This window comes from Hemitrygon akajei, chromosome 6 (assembly GCF_048418815.1).
Source record: "Hemitrygon akajei chromosome 6, sHemAka1.3, whole genome shotgun sequence".
NCBI lineage: Eukaryota > Metazoa > Chordata > Chondrichthyes > Myliobatiformes > Dasyatidae > Hemitrygon > Hemitrygon akajei.
In genome coordinates, this window is record NC_133129.1 from 174770348 (window position 1) to 174790767 (window position 20420).

Here is a 20420-nt window from a genome sequence, read left to right on the forward strand (position 1 = left end):
TTGCATAGTGAAAGGATCCTCAAGGCATGAATTGAAGGTCACAAAAAGCCACCAATGTAGTATCATCACCAGAATGGCTCACCAAAAGAGAAATTTTGGAAGCTTTCTGCCATTTTGAGAAAGTGATTCTCATCTTTTGAAGATGGCAGTCGAATGTGGAGCACAGTGTTAGATGTAGCTGCATGATGGGAAATGTAATGCTTGGCTATAAGGAACTTTATCAAAGGTGTATAAAATTATGAGAGGCATAGATATAGTTGAGAGCCAACACCATTTTTCCCAGCAAGGCAATGGCCAATACCAGCAGATGTCCATCTTAGGTGAGGGAAGGAATATTTAGAGGGCAATCAGAGGTACAATAAGGATATTCAAAAGACTCTTTAGATAGGCACATCGCTGAAAGATCAATCGAGCAAATGAGCTGTGTAGATGGGAAGGGTTAGATTGATCGTGTATTAGTCTTATTTAGGTTGGCATGATATCAAGGGCCTGTACTGTGCTGCAATGTTCTATATTCTATGTTAAATGAAGAAGAATGCTGTCCACTTGTTCATTGACCTCTTTTAAGCCTCATCCTTCAGCATCGTGATCAGTCACAGGAAAATCTGTTACCTTCACTGTTGCAAGCTCCTTCAAGCTCAGATTCACCACCACCAGCTCCTGAACTTCAGTGACAATTCTGCCTCTAAGCTCCCCATTGCCATCTTGACAGGCCAATTTAGAAGCAGGAGTATATCACACTTGTTTAAAGTTTGTTCCATTATTCAATAAATTTATACTGATCTAATTGCATTTCGGTTCTCTATTTCCATCTGCTTGCAGTAATACTTTACACCCTTGCTTATCATGAATGCACCTCAAAGAAAATTCTGCTTTCACTGCACTTTGAGGAAGTAAGCTTGAAGGAGATGGAGTCCTCCGAGAAATAGTTTTATTTAATTTCCTCTGATGCATTTTTAAGTATTTAGTGTTTTTATCCTGGTTTTTGAACTCGAGTGCAATTAAAGTTTGACATTGAAACTATTGGGAAATGTCATTCAGAATTGATTTTTCACTTGAGATGTTTTCCTAGAATGCAATCTGTTCATAATTCAAGGCATGTCTGCACTTCTATTTGTATTTTTTTGACTCCCACAAGATACTGAGTTGGTGACATTTTAACAAGAACAATGCAATAATGTACTTTTAAAGTTTGAGTAGCTAGTAGACATTTCAGCATAATTTTGATAAAAAGGCATGAAACCCATTTAACTGTGAAGTGTTGTGAACAAAGTGGATGAGCTTAGAGCATGGATCAGTACTTGGAGATATTATGTGGTGGCCATTACAGAGACTTGGATGGCTCGGGGACAGGCTGGGTTTTAGATGTTTCAGAAAGGACAGGGAGGGAGGCAAAAGAGGTGGGGGTGTGGCACTGTTGATCAGAGATAGTGTCAAGGCTGCAGAAAAGGTGGACGCCATGGAGGGATTCTCTACAGAGTCTCTGTAGGTGGAGGTTCGGAACAGGAAGGGGTCAATAACTTTACTGGGTGTTTTTTATAGGCCGCCCGATAGAAACAGGGATATCGAGGAGCAGATGGGGAAACAGATCCTGGAAAGGTGTAAGAGTTGTCGTGATGGGAGACTTTAATTTCCCAAATATCAATTGGCATCTCCCTAGAGCAAGGGGTTTATATGGGGTGGAGTTTGTTAGGAGTGTTCAGGAAGTTTTCTTGATACAATGTGTAGATAAGCCTACAAGAGGGAAGGCTATACTTGATTTGGTATTGGGAAATGAACCTGGTCAGGTGTCACATCTTTCAGTGGGAGAGCATTTTGGAGATAGTGATCATGATTCTATCTCCTTTACAATAGCATTGGAGAGAGATAGGACCAGATAAGTTAGAAAAGCATTTAATTGGAGTAAGGGGAATTATGAGGCTATCAGGCAGGAGATTGGAAGCATAAATTGGGAATTGGTGTTCTCGGGGAAAAGTACAGAAGAATGTTCAGGGGATATTTGTGTGGAGTTCTGCATAGGTATGTTCCAATGAGACAGGGAAGTTATGGTAGGGTACAGGAACTGCGGTTTACAAAGGCTGTAATAAATCTAATCAAGAAGAAAAGAAAAGCTTACAAAAGGTTCAGAGAGCTAGGTGATTAAATTGGAGATCTAGAAGATTATAAGGGTACTAGGAAGGAGCTTAAGAAAGAAATTAGGAGAGCCAGAAGGGGCCATGAGAAGGCCTTGGCGGGCAGGGTTAAGGAAATCCCCAAAGCAGTCTACAAGTATGTGAAGAGCAAGAGGATAAGACGTGAAAGAATAGGACCAATCAAGTGTGACAGTGGGAAGGAGTGAATGGAACTGGAGGAAATAGCAGAAGTACTTACTGAATACTTCAATATTCACTATGGAAAAGGATCTTGGTGATTGTAGTGATGACTTGCAACAGTCTGAAAAGCTTGATCATGTAGATATTTAAAAAGACATTGTGCTGGAGCTTTTGGAAAGCATCAAGTTGAGTAAGTCACTGGGATCGGATGTGATGTACCCCAGGCTGTTGTGGGAAGCGAGGGAGGAGATTGCTGAGCCTCTGGTGACGATCTTTGCATCATCAATGGGGACAGGAGAGGTTCTGAAGGATTGGAGGGTTGCTGATGTTGTTCCTTTATTCAAGAAATGGAGAAGAGATAGCCCAGGAAATGATACGAGTAGTGAGTCTTACCTCAGTGGTTGGTAAGTTGATGGAGAAGATCCTGGGAGGCAGGATTTATGAACATTTGGAGAGGTATAATATGATTAGGAATAGTCAGCATGGCTTTGTCAAGGGCAGGTCATGCCTGATTGAATTTTTTGAGGATGTGACTAAACACATTGATAAAGGAAGAGCAGTAGATGTATTATATATGGATTTCAGCAAGGCATTTGATAAGGTATCCCATGCAAGGCTTATTGAGAAAGTAAGGAGGTGTGGGATCCAAGGGGAGATTGCTTTGTGGAGTGCCTCGGGGATCTGTTCTGGGACCCTTACTCTTTGTGATTTTTATAAATGACCTGGATGAGGAAGTGGAAGGATGGGTTAGTAAATTTGCGGTTGATACAAAGTTTGGAGGTGTTGTGGATAGTGTGGAGGGCTGTCAGAGGTTACAACGGGACATTGATAGGATGCAAATCTGGGCTGAGAAGTGGCAGATGGAGTTCAACCCAGATAAGTGTGAAGTGGTTCATTTTGTAGGTCAAATATGATGGCCGAATATAGTATTAATGGTAAGACTCTTGGCAGTGTGGAGGATCAGAAGGATCTTGGGGTCTGAGTCCATAGGACACTCAAAGCAGTTGCGCAGGTTGACTCTGGGGTTAAGAAGGCATATGGTGTATTGGCCTTCAACAATCATGGAATTGAATTTGGGAAGCGAGAGGTAATGTTGCAGCTATATAGGACCTGGTCAGACCCCACTTGGAGTACTGTGCTCAGTTCTGGTCAGACCCCACTTGGAGTACTGTGCTCAGTTCTGGTCGCCTCGCTAGAGGAAGGATGTGGAAGCCATAGAAAGGGTGCAGAGGAGATTTACAAGGATGTTGCCTGGATTGTGGAGCATGTTTTATGAGAATAGGTTGCGTGAACTTGGCCTTTTCTCCTTGGAACGACGAAGAATGAGAGGTGACCTGATAGAGGTGTATAAGATGATGAGAGGCATTGATTGTGTGGATAGTCAGAGGCTTTTTCCCAGAGCTGAAATGGTTGCCACAAGAGGACACAGGTTTAAGGTGCTGGGGAGTAGGTACAGAGGAGATGTCAGGGGTAAGTTTTTTTACTTGGGGTGATAAGTGCGTGGAATAGGCTGCCAGCAACGGTGGTGAAGGTGGATACGATAGGGTCTTTTAAGAGACTTTTGTATAGGTACATGGTGCTTAGAAAAATAGAGGGCTATAGGTAAGCCTAGTAATTTCTAACGTAGGAACATTTTTGGCACAACTTTCTCGGCTGAAGGGTCTGTATTGTGCTGTAGGTTTTCTATGTTTCTGTTATAGTTGATTACATAAAAAGTCACAGATGGAGTGATACTCAATTATCAAGAAAATTCATTGGAACAGAAGATAATGAGTAATCAAAACTAACTTTAACAACTTTACCCAAAAAGAAGCAATAAAACTGGCAGTTCATACTTAGGAATAAACTTATTAGCATAGGAACAATAATTTAGGGAAATTGAATACATTTTTAAAAGCTCACTAATTGAAAATAAGGTATGGAGAATGTCACTTTCATTATTTCAAGTCATTTACATGTTTCTGCATAAACCTTGCTAAAAGATTTTTAAAGAACAAGTTTGCTGTTACAGAATTTTCATGCTTCATCCCTATTGAAGGCTTAACTTATTTGTACAGAGTCAACATTAAAAAGATCAGAATGAGGTCTAATATCACCAGCATGTGTCATGAAATTTGTTAACGTTGCAGTAGCAGCACAATGCAATTCATAATAAAGGGGAAAACACTGAATTACAGTAAGTATATGTATATAATAATTTAAATAAGTAGTGCAAAATTAAAAGTAAAACAGGTAGTGAGGAAGTGTTCATGGGTTCAATGTCCATTCAGAAATCAGATGGCAGAGGGGAAGAAGCTATTCCTGAACTGTTCAATATGTGCCTTCACACTTCTGTAACTCCTTGATGGTAGCAATGAGAACAAAGCATGACCTGGGTGATGGGGGTCCTTAATGATGAACACTGTCTTTGAGCCATCACTTCCTGAAGATGTCCTGGATACGACGGAGGCTAGGGCTAATGATAGAGCTCACTGAACTTGCAGCTTACTTCGACCCCACCCCCACCCCCCATACCAGATAGCCAGGTACTGATTTTACTGATAGTTAATCTGTACCTAAAGTTTCTTCATAAAATTTAATGTTATAGCGCCCACTTTGCCCATGATGACGATCAAACACCCAAATGCAATGATCCTGCACTTTATCCCATTTTATTCTCCCCACATTCCCTTCAGCTCCCTCCAGATTCTAATACTCACTCACTCATTAGAGGCACTTTACAGATGCCACTCAACTGGAGGAAGAAATTGGAGCACTTAAGTTGTCTAGGCATAGAAGGCTACAGGCTAACGCAGTAAGAAGGAATTAATATTGATGGATATAAGCTGGTTGGCAGGCATGTACTTGGTTGAATAGCTTCTCCATGCTGTATGACTGTACACTCAGAGGCCACTTTAGTAGGTACAGAAGATACCAAGAAAAGTAGCGCTTTCTGTATGTTCATGGCCTGCTGCTGTAGCCCATCCTCTTCAAGGTTTGCCAAGTTATGCATTCAGAGATGCTATTCTGCACACCACTGGTTATTTGAGCTGCTTTTACTTTCCTGTCCGCTTGAACTGGTCTGGCCCTTCTCCTCTGACCTCTCATTAAAAAGGTGTTTTTACCCACAGACTGCCACTCACTGGATGTTTTATTGTACCATTCTCTGTAAACTTCAGACAATGTAGAGCATGAAAATCCCAGTTGATCAGCAATTTCTGAGATACTCAAACCACCTTGTCTGGTATCAACAATCATTCCACTGCCAAAGTCACTTAGATCACATTTCTTCTCCATTCGCATGTTTGGCCTGAACAACAACTAAACCTCTTGGACATGTCTACATGCTCTAATGCATTGAGTTGCTGCCTCATGATTGGCTGATTAGATATTTGCATTAACAAGCAGGTGTACCTAATGAAATGGGCACTAAGTGTATGACTCTGTGATACCCAGAGGAAACCCACATGATTACAGATAGAAAGTGGCATTACTATGGGTGTGGACTGAACCTAGGTTGCTGGAGCTGTGCGGCAGCAGCTCTACAGACTGTCGCCCTGTTGTCTTTGCAAATTGAAAATAAATTAGTGTACCGTTTTTGGATCTGGCTTGAAGCTTGTGTTTTTGCATTGATGTATCTTAAACTGAACTGTTTTTACTATTTGTGAGAACAATGCAATTAATATTATATTCTTCTGCTCTTTAAATGTAACTCATATAGTTCAACGGGATCTCAGGATGGTCAAACAAGCAATCCCAGTAGCAGCAACAGCAGCCAGGATTCTCTTCACAAAGCTCCCAAAAAGAAAAGTATAAAATCTTCTATTGGGCGACTCTTTGGTAAGAAAGAAAAGGGTCGGCTTGGACAGCCCGGCAAAGATCCCACAGGGCAAGGTTGGTTTGGAAGTCAAAAAGAAAATTTTCTTTTGAAAATGAATACCTTTTTTTTCCAACAAGTTTTTAACTTCAAATATAATTTGTCCTGTCAGACTTTTATCCTTACTTTCATTTGAAAATTTGCTTTCTTGTTTCTCTCGATCAAATGACTGTCCATCAATCTTGGCCCTCTTTACTTGCTACCTTCTGAAGTTCAGGCTGCAGCTCCACTCTGGTGTTCTTGAGTTATGTGGATTGGATTGAATTTTGAATTGTACTTTGGTTTATGCTTGTCTGCATGTTGAGGCTTGGCCTGAAATCTTTTTGTAAAATACATTAATTTGCCAGGCGGATTAATAACTAATGCACCCTCTATGGTATTTAGCCTTCAAGTTTTAACAAGATGGCATTGCTTTTGACAATTGTGGTGATTTTCAGAGTGTTAAGTTGTATACCTTTACCTTTGGTTTATGCTTGGCTAGAAATTTTGTCCTGATGAACTTGTACGCACTATTGACTATGATATCTGAAATAGGTGCTTACAAGTCTAATCGCTTCTGTTTTTAAAAAGAAAAGCAGCCGGTGCAGTCTGTTTTTCGAGCTAGAATTTTCTTTCCAGCTAATATCCTAAATCTCCTCTGCACTTTCCTCATTGTATGATGACCAGGTTCTTAAGCTACAGCCCAGTCAGTATTGTACACAGTTCTCTGCTATTATGTTCTATGTTTCGGGTAAATTAAAGGATACCAATGCCTAATTTCCAAGTGCCACTCTTCTGTTCAATGGACCAATCTGTTTAATCCTTGGAGCATGAGACATGACCAATTCTTATACCAAAGCAATCTTCTTTATCATGCTTGTTCATTGAAACTAAAATTTAAATACATAACATGAATAAGCAATGGATATAAATCCCAGTGGATCTTCATTTAAAATAGCTTTCCAACTGTAAGAATGCGTATCAAACATTATCTTTCTCTTCCTTCAAAAACTCAGTTTTGTGGAATTTCCAGGACACTCCCCAGTGGCCACATCTGCACCAGATGCAGCTCTCCGGAGACCATGTTGGGGAACTGGAGCTGCAGCTCGATGACCTCCGGCTTGTAAGGGAAAGTGAGGAGGTGATAGGCAGGAGTCACTTCAAGGTAGTCACCCCAAGGCTACAGGAGTTAGATAAATGGGTGGTCCTCAGAAGAGAGAAAGAAGAATATCAGATAATGGAGAGCACCCCTTTGGCCATCCCTCTCAACAATAAGTAATCCATTTTGAGTACTGTTGGGGAGTGGAGGGGTAGAAATTACCTACCTGGGATGAGCGACAGTGGCTGTGCTTCTGTCACTGAGTCTGGCCCTGTAGCTCAGAAGGGTAGGGAACTAAAGAGGATGGTAGCACATTAGGGGACTCTATAGTCAGGAGGACAGATAAGTGATTCTGTGGATCTGAAAAGGAAACATAGATGATGGATTGCCTTCCAAGTGCCTGGGTCCACAATGTTCTGAACATGTCCACAATATCCCGAAAGGGGAAGGTGAGCAGCCAGAGATCGTGGTACATATTGATAGAAAAAGGAAGGATGTCCAGAAAAAAAGAGTACAGGGAGTTAGGAAAGAAGCTGAGAAGTAGGACTTCAAGGGTGGTAATCTCAGAATTGCTGCCTATGCCACGTGACAGTTAAAATAGGAATAGAATGAGGTAGTGTATAAATGTGTGACTGAAGAATTGGAGCATGGTGCAGGGATTCAGAGTTTGGGTTAATTGGGACCTTATCTGGGGCAGGTGGGACCTGTACAAAAGGAATGTGTTATGCTTGAATCTGAGGGGAACTAATATTCTTGTGGGCAAGTTTACCAGAGCCATTGGGGGTGATTTTAAACTAATATGGCAGGGGGGTGGGAACCAGTATGATAGAGCTGAGGATGAGTCGGCAGGTTTTCAAGTAGATGATGGGTGTAACATGAATGTAAGGAAGGACAGGCCAGTGATTGGGTACAAATGCAGACAGAGCAAAGAGTTAAATTGTACCACAGAGGCAAAATTCAAAAGTGCAAAGAATGCAGGACTGAAGGTGCTATATTTAAATACACGTAGCAGTCAGAATAAGGTAGGCGAACTTGTGCAATTGGAAAAGGGTAATGACACAATTGCAATGGGGGACTTCAATATGCAGGGGATTTCGGAAAATCAGGTTGGCGTCGGATCGCAAGAGAGAGAATTTGTTGAATGCCTGTGAGATGACTTTTTAGAGCAGCTTGTGCTTGAGCCTACTCGGGGAAAGGCTATCTTAGATCAGGTATTGTGTAATAACCCAGATCTTATTAGGGAGCTTGGAACCTTTAGGAGATAGTGATCATTAAATGGTTGAATTCGTACTGCAATCTGAGATGAAGAAGCACAAGTCGCCTGTATCAGTATTGCAATGGAATAAATGGAATTTCAGAGGCATGAGAGAGGAGTTTTTCCAGGTGGATTGGAAGAGGATACTGGCGGGGATGATGGTAGAGCAGAGATGGCTGAAGTTTCTGGGAATAGTTCACAGGTGCAGGGTGGATATGTCCCACGGAAAAAGTTCTCAAATGGCAGGGGTAGGCAACTGTGGCTGACCAGGGAAATTAAGGACTACATAAAAGCCAAGGAAAGGACATGCATGTTAGCAAAAGTGAGTGGGAAGTTGGATAATTGGGAAGCTTCTAAAATCCAGCAAAAGACAACTGACAAAAGCTATAAGAAGGGAAAAGATAACTATGAGGGCAGACTTGAAGATAATATGAAGCAGAATACCAAAGTGTTTTCAGCTATATAAAGAGTAAAAAGGAAATGAGAGTTGAGATTGGACCACTGGAAACTGATGCTGGTGAAGTAGTAATGGGAGACAAAGAAATGGCAGATGAACTTAATGGGTACTTTGCATCTGTCTTTACTGTGGAGGACACTAGCAGTGTGCCAGAGGGCCATGAGTTTCAAGGAGCAGGGGTGAGTGCTTTTGCTATTACTAAGTAAAAAAAAAGTACTAGGCAAGCTCAAAGATCTTAAGGTGGATAAGTCACCTATACAGATGGACTGCATCCCAGAGACATGAGAGAGGTTGATGAAGGAATATAGGGTGCATTGGTCATGACCTTTCAAGAATCACTTGATTCTGGTGTGGTCCCAGAGGACTGGAAGATTGCAAATGTCACTCCAGTCTAAGAGGGAAGAAAAGCAAAAGAAAGGAAATTATAGGCCATTTAGCCTAACCTCAGTGGTTGGGAAAGTGTTGGAGTCCTGTTATCAAGGATGAGGTTTTGGGGTACTTGAAGACTAATAATAAAATAAGTCAAAGTCAGCATGGTTTCTGTAAAGGGAAATCTTGCCTGACAAATCTGCTGGAGTTCTTCGAGGAAGTAACAAGCAGAATGGACAAAGGAGAGGCAGTTGATGTCATTTACTTAGATATTTCAGAAAGCATTTGATAAGCTGCCACACTTGAGGCTGCTTAACAACAAAATCCTGTGCCGTTACAGGAAAGCTACTGGCATGGATAGAGGAATGGCTGACAGGTATGAGGCAGCAAGTGGGAATGAAAGGGGCCTTTTCTGATTGGCTGCCAGTGACTAGTGGTGTTCCTCAGGGTTCAGTATTGGGAGCTTGAACAACTTTCAAGTTGTTTGTCAGTGATTTGGATAATGGAATTGTTGGCTTTGTGGCAAAGTTTGCAGATGATATGAAGAAAGTTGGAGAGGTAGGTAGTGCTGAGGATGCAATGCAATTGCTGCAGAACTACAAATTGGAAGAATGGGGAAAATGTGGCAGATGGAATACGGTGTTGGGAAATGTATGATAATATATTTTGCTAAAAGGAACAATAGTGTGGACTACTATTCAGATGGGGAGAATGTTCAGACATCAGACGTGCAGAAGGACTTGGGAGTCCTCATGCAAGACTCCCAGTAGGTTAATTTGCAGGTTCAGTCTTTAGTAAAGAAGACTAATGCAATGTTGTTGACATTTATTTCAAAGAGATTAGAATATATAAGTAAGGAGTTGATGCTGAGGCTTTATAAGACACTAACTAGTCAGGCCATACTTGGGGTATTGTCAACAGTTTTGAGCCCCGTATCTCAGAAGGGATGTGTTGTCGTTGGAGAGAGTCCAGAAGGGGTTCACGAGGATGATTTGGGGAATGAAGGGGTTAACATATGAAGAACATTTGGCAGCTTTGGGCCTGTACTCGCTGGAATCTAGAAGAATGCGGATCTCATTGAAAGCAACCGAATGTTGAAAGGACTAGATAGGGTGGATGTGGAGAGGATGTTTCATATGGTGGAGTATCCAGAACTAGAGGGCACAGCCTCAAAATTGAGAGGCCACCTTTTAGAGCAGAGGTAAAGAGGAATTTTCTTAGCCAGAGTGGTGAATCTGTAGAATGCTCTGCCACACACTGCAGTGGAGGTCAAGTCCATCGGTATATTTAAGGTGGAAGTTGATTGCTTTCTGATTGGTCAGGTTATCAAAGGATATGGTGAGAAGGTGGGTGTATGGTTGAGTGGGATCAGGGATCAGCCATGATGGAAACGCCTAATTCTGCTCCTATGTCTTGTGGTCCTAATATTAAATCCACTGATTCAGTGTTAAAGTCATTCTCCTTTAGATAGATAGATAGATAGATAGATACTTTATTCATCCCCATGGGGAAATTCAACTTTTTTTCCAATGTCCCATACACTTGTTGTGGCAAAACTAATTACATACAATACTTAACTCAGTAAAAACAAATATGATATGCATCTAAATCACTATCTCAAAAAGCATTAATAATAGCTTTTAAAAAGTTCTTAAGTCCTGGCGGTAGAATTGTAAAGCCTAATGGCATTGGGGAGTATTGACCTCTTCATCCTGTCTGAGGAGCATTGCATCGATAGTAACCTGTCGCTGAAACTGCTTCTCTGTCTCTGGATGGTGCTATGTAGAGGATGTTCAGAGTTATCCATAATTGACCGTAGCCTACTCAGCGCCCTTCGCTCAGCTACCGATGTTAAACCCTCCAGTACTTTGCCCACGACAGAGCCCGCCTTCCTTACCAGCTTATTAAGACGTGAGGCGTCCCTCTTCTTAATGCTTCCTCCCCAACACGCCACCACAAAGAAGAGGGCGCTCTCCACAACTGACCTATAGAACATCTTCAGCATCTCACTACAGACATTGAATGACGCCAACCTTCTTAGGAAGTACAGTCGACTCTGTGCCTTCCTGCACAAGGCATCTGTGTTGGCAGTCCAGTCTAGCTTCTCGTCTAACTGTACTCCCAGATACTTGTAGGTCTTAACCTGCTCCACACATTCTCCATTAATGATCACTGGCTCCATATGAGGCCTAGATCTCCTAAAGTCCACCACCATCTCCTTGGTCTTGGTGATATTGAGACGCAGGTAGTTTGAGTTGCACCATATCACAAAGTCCTGTATCAGTTTCCTATACTCCTCCTCCTGTCCATTCCTGACACACCCCACTATGGCCGTGTTATCAGCGAACTTCTGCACATGGCAGGACTCCGAGTTATATTGGAAGTCTGATGTGTACAGGGTGAACAGGACCGGAGAGAGTACGGTTCCCTGCGGCGCTCCTGTGCTGCTGACCACCGTGTCAGACCTACAGTCTCCCAACCGCACATACTGAGGTCTATCTGTCAAGTAGTCCACTATCCAATCCACCATGTGAGAGTCTACTCCCATCTCCGTTAGTTTGTGCCTTAAGATCTTGGGCTGGATGGTGTTAAAGGCACTAGAGAAGTCAAGGAATGTAATCCTCACAGCACAACTGACCCCCTCTAGGTGAGAGAGTGATTTGTGCAGCAAATACGTGATAGCATCCTCCACTCCCACCTTCTCCTTATACGCAAACTGAAGAGGATCCTGGGCGTGCCTGGTTTGTAGCCTCAGATTCTGTATTATCAGCCGCTCCATGGTCTTCATAACGTGTGACGTCAAGGCAACAGGTCTGAAGTCATTCAACTCCTTTGGTTGTGGTTTCTTCGGTACCGGGACAATACAGGATGTTTTCCACTGTCTGGGTACTCTTCTCTGCTCCAGGCTCATGTTGAAGATGCGCTGTAGTGGTTCTCCCAGCTCAGTCGCACAGGCCCTCAGTAATCGTGGGGAAACTCCATCTGGTCCAGCCGCCTTGCTGGTACAGATCTTCCTCAGTTGACCTTCCACCTGTGCAGCCGTAATCCTGGGCATGGGCAAGGTCTCCTGTGAGTGGCTATTTTCCTGTGAGGGAAGTAAGCCTGGTGTGGATTTCTGCTGTGAGGATGAGATTGAGCTGTCGAACCTGTTGAAGAAGTTGTTCAGCTGGTTCGCTTTCTCCACATCTCCACTTATATTCGCCCCCCGCTTTGCACCGCATCCGGTGATGATCTTCATCCCATCCCACACCTCCTTCATGCTTTTTTTCTGCAGCTTTTGTTCTAGCGTCCTCCTATACTGCTCTTTTGCCCCCCTTATCTGTACTCTGAGTTCCTTCTGAACTCTTTTAAGCTCCAACCGATCACCATCTTTAAAGGCCCTCTTCTTCTGGTTTAGGAGGCCTTTGATGTGACTAGTGATCCAGGGCTTATTATTGGGATAGCAGCGAACAGTTCTAACAGGGACAACTGCATCCACACAAAAGTTAATATAGTCTGTTGTGCATTCAGTGACCTCCTCAACGCCCCCACAGAGCCCCCCTTGCAGTACATCCCAGTTAGTAGTACCGAAGCAGTCTCTCAGGGCCTGTTCAGCTTCAGGAGTCCACTTCCTAAAAGAGCGTGTGGTAGTGGGATGCCTCATCACAATTGATTTATATCTGGGCTGTAACAAAACCAGGTTGTGATCAGCTTTCCCCAATGAAGGCAGTGGGGATGCACTATAAGCCTCCTCTACGTTTGCATACAGTAGGTCAATAGTCCTATTACCCCTGGTGTAGCAATCCACGTACTGGGAGAAAGCAGGTAGTGTCTTGTCCAAAGTCACATGGTTGAAGTCCCCTGTAATTATCACCAGTGCCTCAGGGTGCTGTGTCTGAAGCCTAGCAACAGCGGAGCTGATGACGTCACACGCTACCATTGCGTCGGCATGCGGCGGGACATACACATTCACCACAATGACGTTTGCGAATTCTCGAGGCAGGTAATATGGCCTCATACTCACGGCGATCAGCTCAATATCTCTTTCACAAACGGAGATCTTTGTATTCACATGCCCGGGGTTACACCATCTTTCGTTAATGTAGACAGCGAGTCCCCCTCCTTTCTTCTTCCCACACTTTAGATCCCATGGATGATTACTTTCTTTCTTGGCCTGCATATGTAAATGTGTTTAAACACCTTATTAAAATATTCAGTCTCCTTTATGCCTCTACAAAATTCTGTCAAATTAGTCATGCTCAACTTTCTCTTTTCAAATCTATCTTTGTAAGACCCCATATGACATAGGTGTCAAACACAAGGCCCGCGGGCCATATCCGGCCTGCGAGATCATTTTAGATAAATCTATTATTTTAATTATTAATGGCCCGGCGATATGAAGCGCTGATAACACGCAAACTACAGATCCCATAATGCAGCGCAACAGCTGCCGATAGGCTACCCGGGAACATTCCCGCGTCAAGCGTCTGTTGCTGTATACAACGCTATTCTGAAGTCAAAGCTGCAGTGTAATGGGACACTAAAGGCAAAGTACGACACTGCAGGGCCCGTACAGTTTATTCGCTCCATTCCTGAAGCAATGCCTCAGCTCCGTCTATATGCGGCTCGAACCTTGTGCATGTTTGGTAGCACATATCTGTGTGAGAAACTTTTCTCAGTGATGAAGATTAACAAAACATCACACAGGAGTCGTCTCACTGATGAACACCTGCAGTCCATCCTGAGAATCTCCACAACACAGAACCTTACACCAAACCTAAACGAACTTATTGCCAAGAAAAGATGCCAAGCATCCAGCTCTGACAAAACGGCATAAGAGCAAAGAAAACAGTGTTTTGATTTGTTGTTGTTTTAACTTTTGCTGAAAAGCACAAATTTTATTTATATTTTCAGGGTTTTTTTGCAGCATGCTCATATTTCTAACTTGTATAATACTGACAGGAGATATTTTTATGGAGAGCAAAATATTTAAGTTATTTAAAGTTTTAGTTTATTTTTTCTGGAATAATATTCCTGTCTGTTTTTATTCATATTTATGTTCAATAAATGTTTATCCTGTTCGGCCCCCGACCTAAAGTGTGCTTTGAGTTTTGGCCCCATGTGCAATTGAGTTCGACACCTCTGCCATATGACATAGGAACAGAATTAGGCCACCACCATTCCATCATGGCTGACTTATTATCCCAACCAACTCCATTCTCCTGCCTTCTCCCCATAACCATTAACGCCTTTTCTGACAAGTCTATCAACCTCCACTTTAAACATACCCAATGACTTTACCTCCACAACAGTCTATGGTAAGGAATTCCACAGATTCACCACACTAGCTAAACAAATACCTCCTCATCTCTGATGTCCTTCCTTTCTGAGGCTGTGCTATTTGCTCCTAGACTCCAAGTCCATCATTAATCTTCATTTTTCTGAATGAAAGGTCAAAACTATTGGCCACTTCCAACAAATATACTTTTAGATTTAATGCACTTTGCCAAAATAAATTGCTTAAATGACTATACATCCCTTAACTAAGTGTAATTTAAGTATTTTGCTTTCATTAGCCATTCTCTAAATGGGTTTAGAAGTGGCTAGCAAAGCTTGCGTTGCAATAACATCATAATTTAAAATATGCATTGGCTATTACTAATTAAACACTTGGGACAAATATTTAATTCTCTGTACCAGATGTGAAATTGCCAAAGCAAATCAGCCATCAACGAGATAAACTGTTTAATTTTCACTTCCATTAAAATCATCAAGAATGCCATTTTATCCCCATGCTCCATGCAGTAATATTTGTGCATACCCATGAAATTTAAAATGCTCTGTTGCATTTGAAACTCCTGACTTTCCTCCTTTTAAGCTCATTAAAGTTGCTAATATTTTGTTTTTAAATAGAAGAGGGTATTGCCTTAATTAGAAGTCATTTTGTTTTCTCTGCTTTTAGCAGAGGAAGCAAGCAAAAGAAACATCTGGATTATCGCAACATGTAGAGAACAGATGTGTTCTTTATTTTGTTTGATGTGGCATCTAATATCCCCATTATCATCACAATTGACAATTCCATACTTGTAATGCATCCACAATGTTTCCTTTGAACTATACAACCCTCACATCTCCCTCTTTGCACCCACACTACTGACACCCAAATGGATTTAAATCCCCAGTCCTGCTAAAGGGTCTCGGCTGGAAATGTCAACTGTTGTTTTCCATAGATGCTGTCTAGCCTGCTAAGTTTCTCCAGCATTGTGTGTATCTTGAATTTCCAGTATCTGCACATTTTCTCTTGTCTGTGATTTAATGCTGATTTACTGTGTTTCACGGCTCTTAGTCACCCATTGTTCAGAGCTGCATTTTAAATTTAATCTACAATCCGTATTCAGATCTGAAGTTTGGTGGCTGAAACTATTTCAGTGGCACTTAATGGGGATCAATATATTGAAGAACAATATTGTTGTTCTGTAAGAACTAGCAGTACTATTCAAAATGATTTGAAGTTGTAGCAAGTTGAAAGGCATGAAAAGTGTGATCTAGGGTCTCTGAAGATGTGAGACCAGCAGTGTTTAAACAGTGGAAGAAAGCAGTATCAAGTTTATTATCATGGATATATGTTGTGAAATTTGTTTTGTAGCAGCAATGTACAGTCGGCCCTCCTTATCCGCAGGGGATTGGTTCCAGACTCCCCCAAGGATACCAAAAAACGCTCGTCCCTTATTTAACCTGGCTCAGTGCAGTGGTCTTTAGGACCCAGCGGAACCCCGGACTTTATTTAACATGCTCAGTGCGGTGGGCATTAGGACCTGGTGGTGCAGCTCTGAATCTGCGGTGTTTCTGTTCACGAAAATAATCACGATCACGATTGAAAATAAGGTGGAAGTAATAAAGCGATTGGAAAGAGGTGAAACACCATCAGTCATTGGAAAAGCGTTAGGCTATAGTCGGTCAACGATCGGAACAATTTTAATGGAGCATGTGAAATGCCCTGCCCCGATGAAAGCTACAATTGTTACTAAGCAACGCAGTGGTTTAATTATTGAAATATGTATGTTTTGTAAGTGTTTTATATGCATAGAAAGGTAAAATATGTACTGTATACTAAGAAAAACGTTTGACTAACTGACGCTAAATAATGCCGGATGTACCTGTTCCGACTTCAAATCCGACTTAAAGACAGACTCCGGAGCGGAACTCATTCATAACCCAGGGACTGCCTGTACGTTTAAGTCATTTCTAGATTACTTATAATACCTAATACAATGTAAATGCTATGTAAATAGTTGTTATACTGTATTGTTTAGGGAATAATGACAAGAAAAAATAGTCACTACATGCTCAAACAACAAGTGCTGGAGAGAGAACTTCCGGATTTTCCTGTTCCGCGGTTGGTTGAATCCGCGGATAAGGAGGGCCGACTGTAGTAATTTTTTTAAGTACAAACGTAAGTTACAATAAGTATATATATAAAAAACAAAGTAGTGCAAAAAAAAGAGCAAAAATGGGGTGGTATTCATGGGTTCATGGGCCGTTCAGAAATCTGATGATATTCCTAAAACATTGTGTGGCTTCAGACTTCAGTTTTGTGCAAACAAAGTTAAGAAAGCCCTTCATAGATTTGAGTTCAAACTCATTTACATTATCCTCATGTTTTATTAATTTCCCTTTCCTTCTGACCAACCCAAAATGACTTTGTTTATTAAATCATGCAGTAGTAAATAGTAATGAGCGGTTACCATAATACATGGAATCAGAATCAGGCCATTTGACCCATCAAATCTGCTTCACCATTCCATCACTCAATCCCATTCTCCTGCCTTTTCATACCCTTTGACACACTTAACTAATCAAGAACCTATCAACCTCGGCTTTATATATATTCAATGACTTGGCCTCCACAGTCATCTGAGGCAATGAATGCCACAGATTAACCACCCTCTGACAAAAGAAATTCTTTCTCATATCTGTTCTGAAGGATTGTCCTTCTATTCCACTGCTATAGGAAAAATCCTCTCCACATCCATTCTTTGTCTAGCCAAGAGTTCCTAACATGGGGTCCTCTGTTAATGGTAGGGATCCATGACATAAAAAAGGTTGGGAATATTCGATGGATTTCAATGAGACTGGTACCAGGATCAGTGATAGATGGTCATTGACTGCTCCTCCTCTGTAAACCTTTCAATCCCAGAATAATTCTCTTGAACCCTTGGACTGTCTCCACTGCCACTTGAACTCTGTGTTCTTTTGAAAAATGATATTGGCCTGATGCTTGTTGGATCACAGGCTTGTGCAACTGCATAACACACTAGATCTGTTTAATTTCTCCTTGTGCGAAAGGGGGAATAAAAAGAGTATTTGCATGTTAAAGTTGCATTTTTTTTGCCTTCATCATTACTTGCATCATTTTTATATTTAGGGCAGGCAGTTTGCATGTAATATGGAGTAGTTTTATACATGAGTATGATATTTTCAATATTTGATATTGTTGCATGAAGAATAGTTGAAGGGATGGTTAGATATTAGTGGAAACATGGTAAATTTGAATGCTTCTGAATTAATGTTCCTATCAGGTGTATAATTTTAATAGGCTATATTTAATTATTCAAGTCATTAATTTTTCATAGTACATTTAAATTGCAGATAAGGTTTGATATGTTCTGTGAATATTATGCATTTTCATAAATATAAACAAGGTTATTTTCTTTTCTACTCATTTATACACAACAGTGGAAAGAGAATTGGATAGTTAGAATGATGGATTCTGCACTAATCACCAAATTGCATTGTCATGGATGTAGTAGTCAAGGCTAAAAGTTACCAATCTTTTCAGGTTTTGCTGTAGTCTTCCAACCATCAGTCATTAAGTGCTCATGTACTGTATTTTTCTGCGGTTCCCACATTCTGTGATCTGTGTGGAGGTTCTATCTAGAGATCTGAATTTCCTAATATCCTTTGAAACTGCTTTATTTTGGCTTTTTAAAGGTGGAATAAACCAACATTCAAAATTCCATTTGCATATTTTGATGAAACTAGTTAGATCATTTATTTTCATGAAGAAATTGTAATTCATCCAGGCCATTTTCATTAGGAAGGAGGTACAGGAGCCTTGGGTCCCACACATTCAGGTTCAGGAACAGTTATTGCCCTTCAGCCATCAGGCTCCTGAAACAGCATGGATAACATCACTCATAGAACATAGAAATCTACAGCACATTACAGGCCCTTGGCTCCACAATGTTGTGCCAACCATTTAACCTACTATAGAAATTGCCCAGAATTTCCCTACTGCATAGCCCTCTATTTTTCTAAGCTCCATGTATCCATTTAAGTCTCTCAAAGACGCGACTGTATCAGCCTCTACCACCATCACTGGCAGTGTATTCCATGCACCCACCACTTTGTGTGAGAAATTTACTCCTGACATTCCCCCCGTACCTGCTTCCAAGCACCTTTAAACTCATGTTAGCCATTTCAGCCTTGGGGAAAAGCCTCTGACTATCCACACAATCAATGCCTCTCATCATCTTACACATCTCTATCAGGTGACCTCTCATCCTCCATTGCTCCAAGGAGAAAAGACCAAGGTCACTCAACCTGTTTCCATAAGGCACACTATCCAATCCAGGCAACATCCTTGTAAATCTCTTCTGCACTCTCTCTATATTATCCACATCCTTCCTGTAGTGAGGTGACCAGAACTGAACACAGTACTCCAAGTGGCATCCAACTAAGGTCTTGTATAGCTGTAACATTACAGCTCTTGAACTCATGAACTCAATCCCACGGTTGATGAAAGCCAACACACCATACACCTTCAACTCAACTCACCTCAACAATGAATGGATTGTACAACCTATGGATTCTCTTTCAAGAACTCTATAACTCATGTTCTCAGTATGATTGATTTACTATTTTTTGTATTTGCACAGTTTGTTTTTTGCTAATTGGTGGTCAGTCTTTGTAGTTTTCATTGATTCTATTTCTTTGCTTTACTGTGAATGCCTGCAAGAAAATGAATCTCAGAGAAATATTGTGATGTATGCATACTTTGTTAATAAATTTTCTTTGAACTTCGATTTAATTTTAATCTTTATAGGTGGCATACCTGATATGGAAACCTGTCCACAAGATACCTTGGGACTCAGTAAACTTGGCCAAGCAGAAAAAGATAGGAAATTGAAAAAGAAGTAAGTTGTTTTTTTTTTTTGGAAAAGTATTTTCTGAAGTACTTATGAAAATGCATGGCTGTTTAGACTCCATTTCACTATTTGTGTTTTTAAAAATCTTGTAAAAGAGCTACAGTAATATTTTAGATGGTACACACTATGCCAGTGGCAATGTTTAAAATCAACCTATGTCTTTTGAACAATTTTCAACTGAGAAAGAAGCATGGATCTTCCCTCCATCCTTCCATTCCCATGTCCTGTCCTTTTCCCTTATTTTTAATTTAAAATTAGTGTTTTACATTTTTTTCTTCATTTCTTTCCCTTCTTATGTTATTATTCACTCCATGACCTTAGTAACAAATCAGGGTAAGTTCATTTATCAGTAACTTTCATGAATGCTTCTGGTTTGCTCTTTGTCAATGTCTCATGGTAAAGGGTTCCTTTTTCTTCTGGAATGTGTAGAATGCTGAAATATAACTTTGATGCAAACATTACCATCGTGTTCCAGTTAGTAGAGTAGAGATTTTTATTTCATTTTGATCTACATGTTTAAAAGATGACTATAGCCCTAAAAGGTTGTTGTAATGGAATACTTGTCTTGCAAGCAGAATCTGTCTCTGACCTAATTCCCATAGTGATTAAAATTCACAGCTAAATAGGTAAAATAGTTGTATTTATTCGATTTCACATGACTGGACCTCACCCACTCAGTCATGTGGCAACATTATTGGTGACATTCTATGGAGTTATTTGGACTAAGGCCCATATTCTGAAAAAAGAGAGGTCAAAACATTCAGATCAAGATCTGTATTTTCTTTAGAAGAAGAAAAAAAGATGGTATGCAGAAGGCTGGGATGTTTATTGCCAGGCCTTAAGCAATTATTCATTATTGAACTATGAAGTCCTCAATTTTTTTTTAAAAGTACTCCATCCTGGGCT

General features: G+C 41.0%; 1 protein-coding gene across 10 annotated transcripts in view; it reads left to right on the forward strand.

The window, feature by feature from the left end:
• Nucleotides 1-20420, forward strand: part of LOC140729704 (liprin-alpha-1-like) — a 150875-nt gene that overhangs the window by 103233 nt on the left and 27222 nt on the right. For all 10 annotated transcript variants that reach the window (XM_073049793.1, XM_073049789.1, XM_073049790.1 and 7 more), the window contains 2 exons: nucleotides 6013-6185; nucleotides 19412-19502. In XM_073049793.1, coding sequence (XP_072905894.1) covers nucleotides 6013-6185; nucleotides 19412-19502 — 264 coding nt within the window. The remainder of the gene's footprint in view (nucleotides 1-6012; nucleotides 6186-19411; nucleotides 19503-20420) is intronic.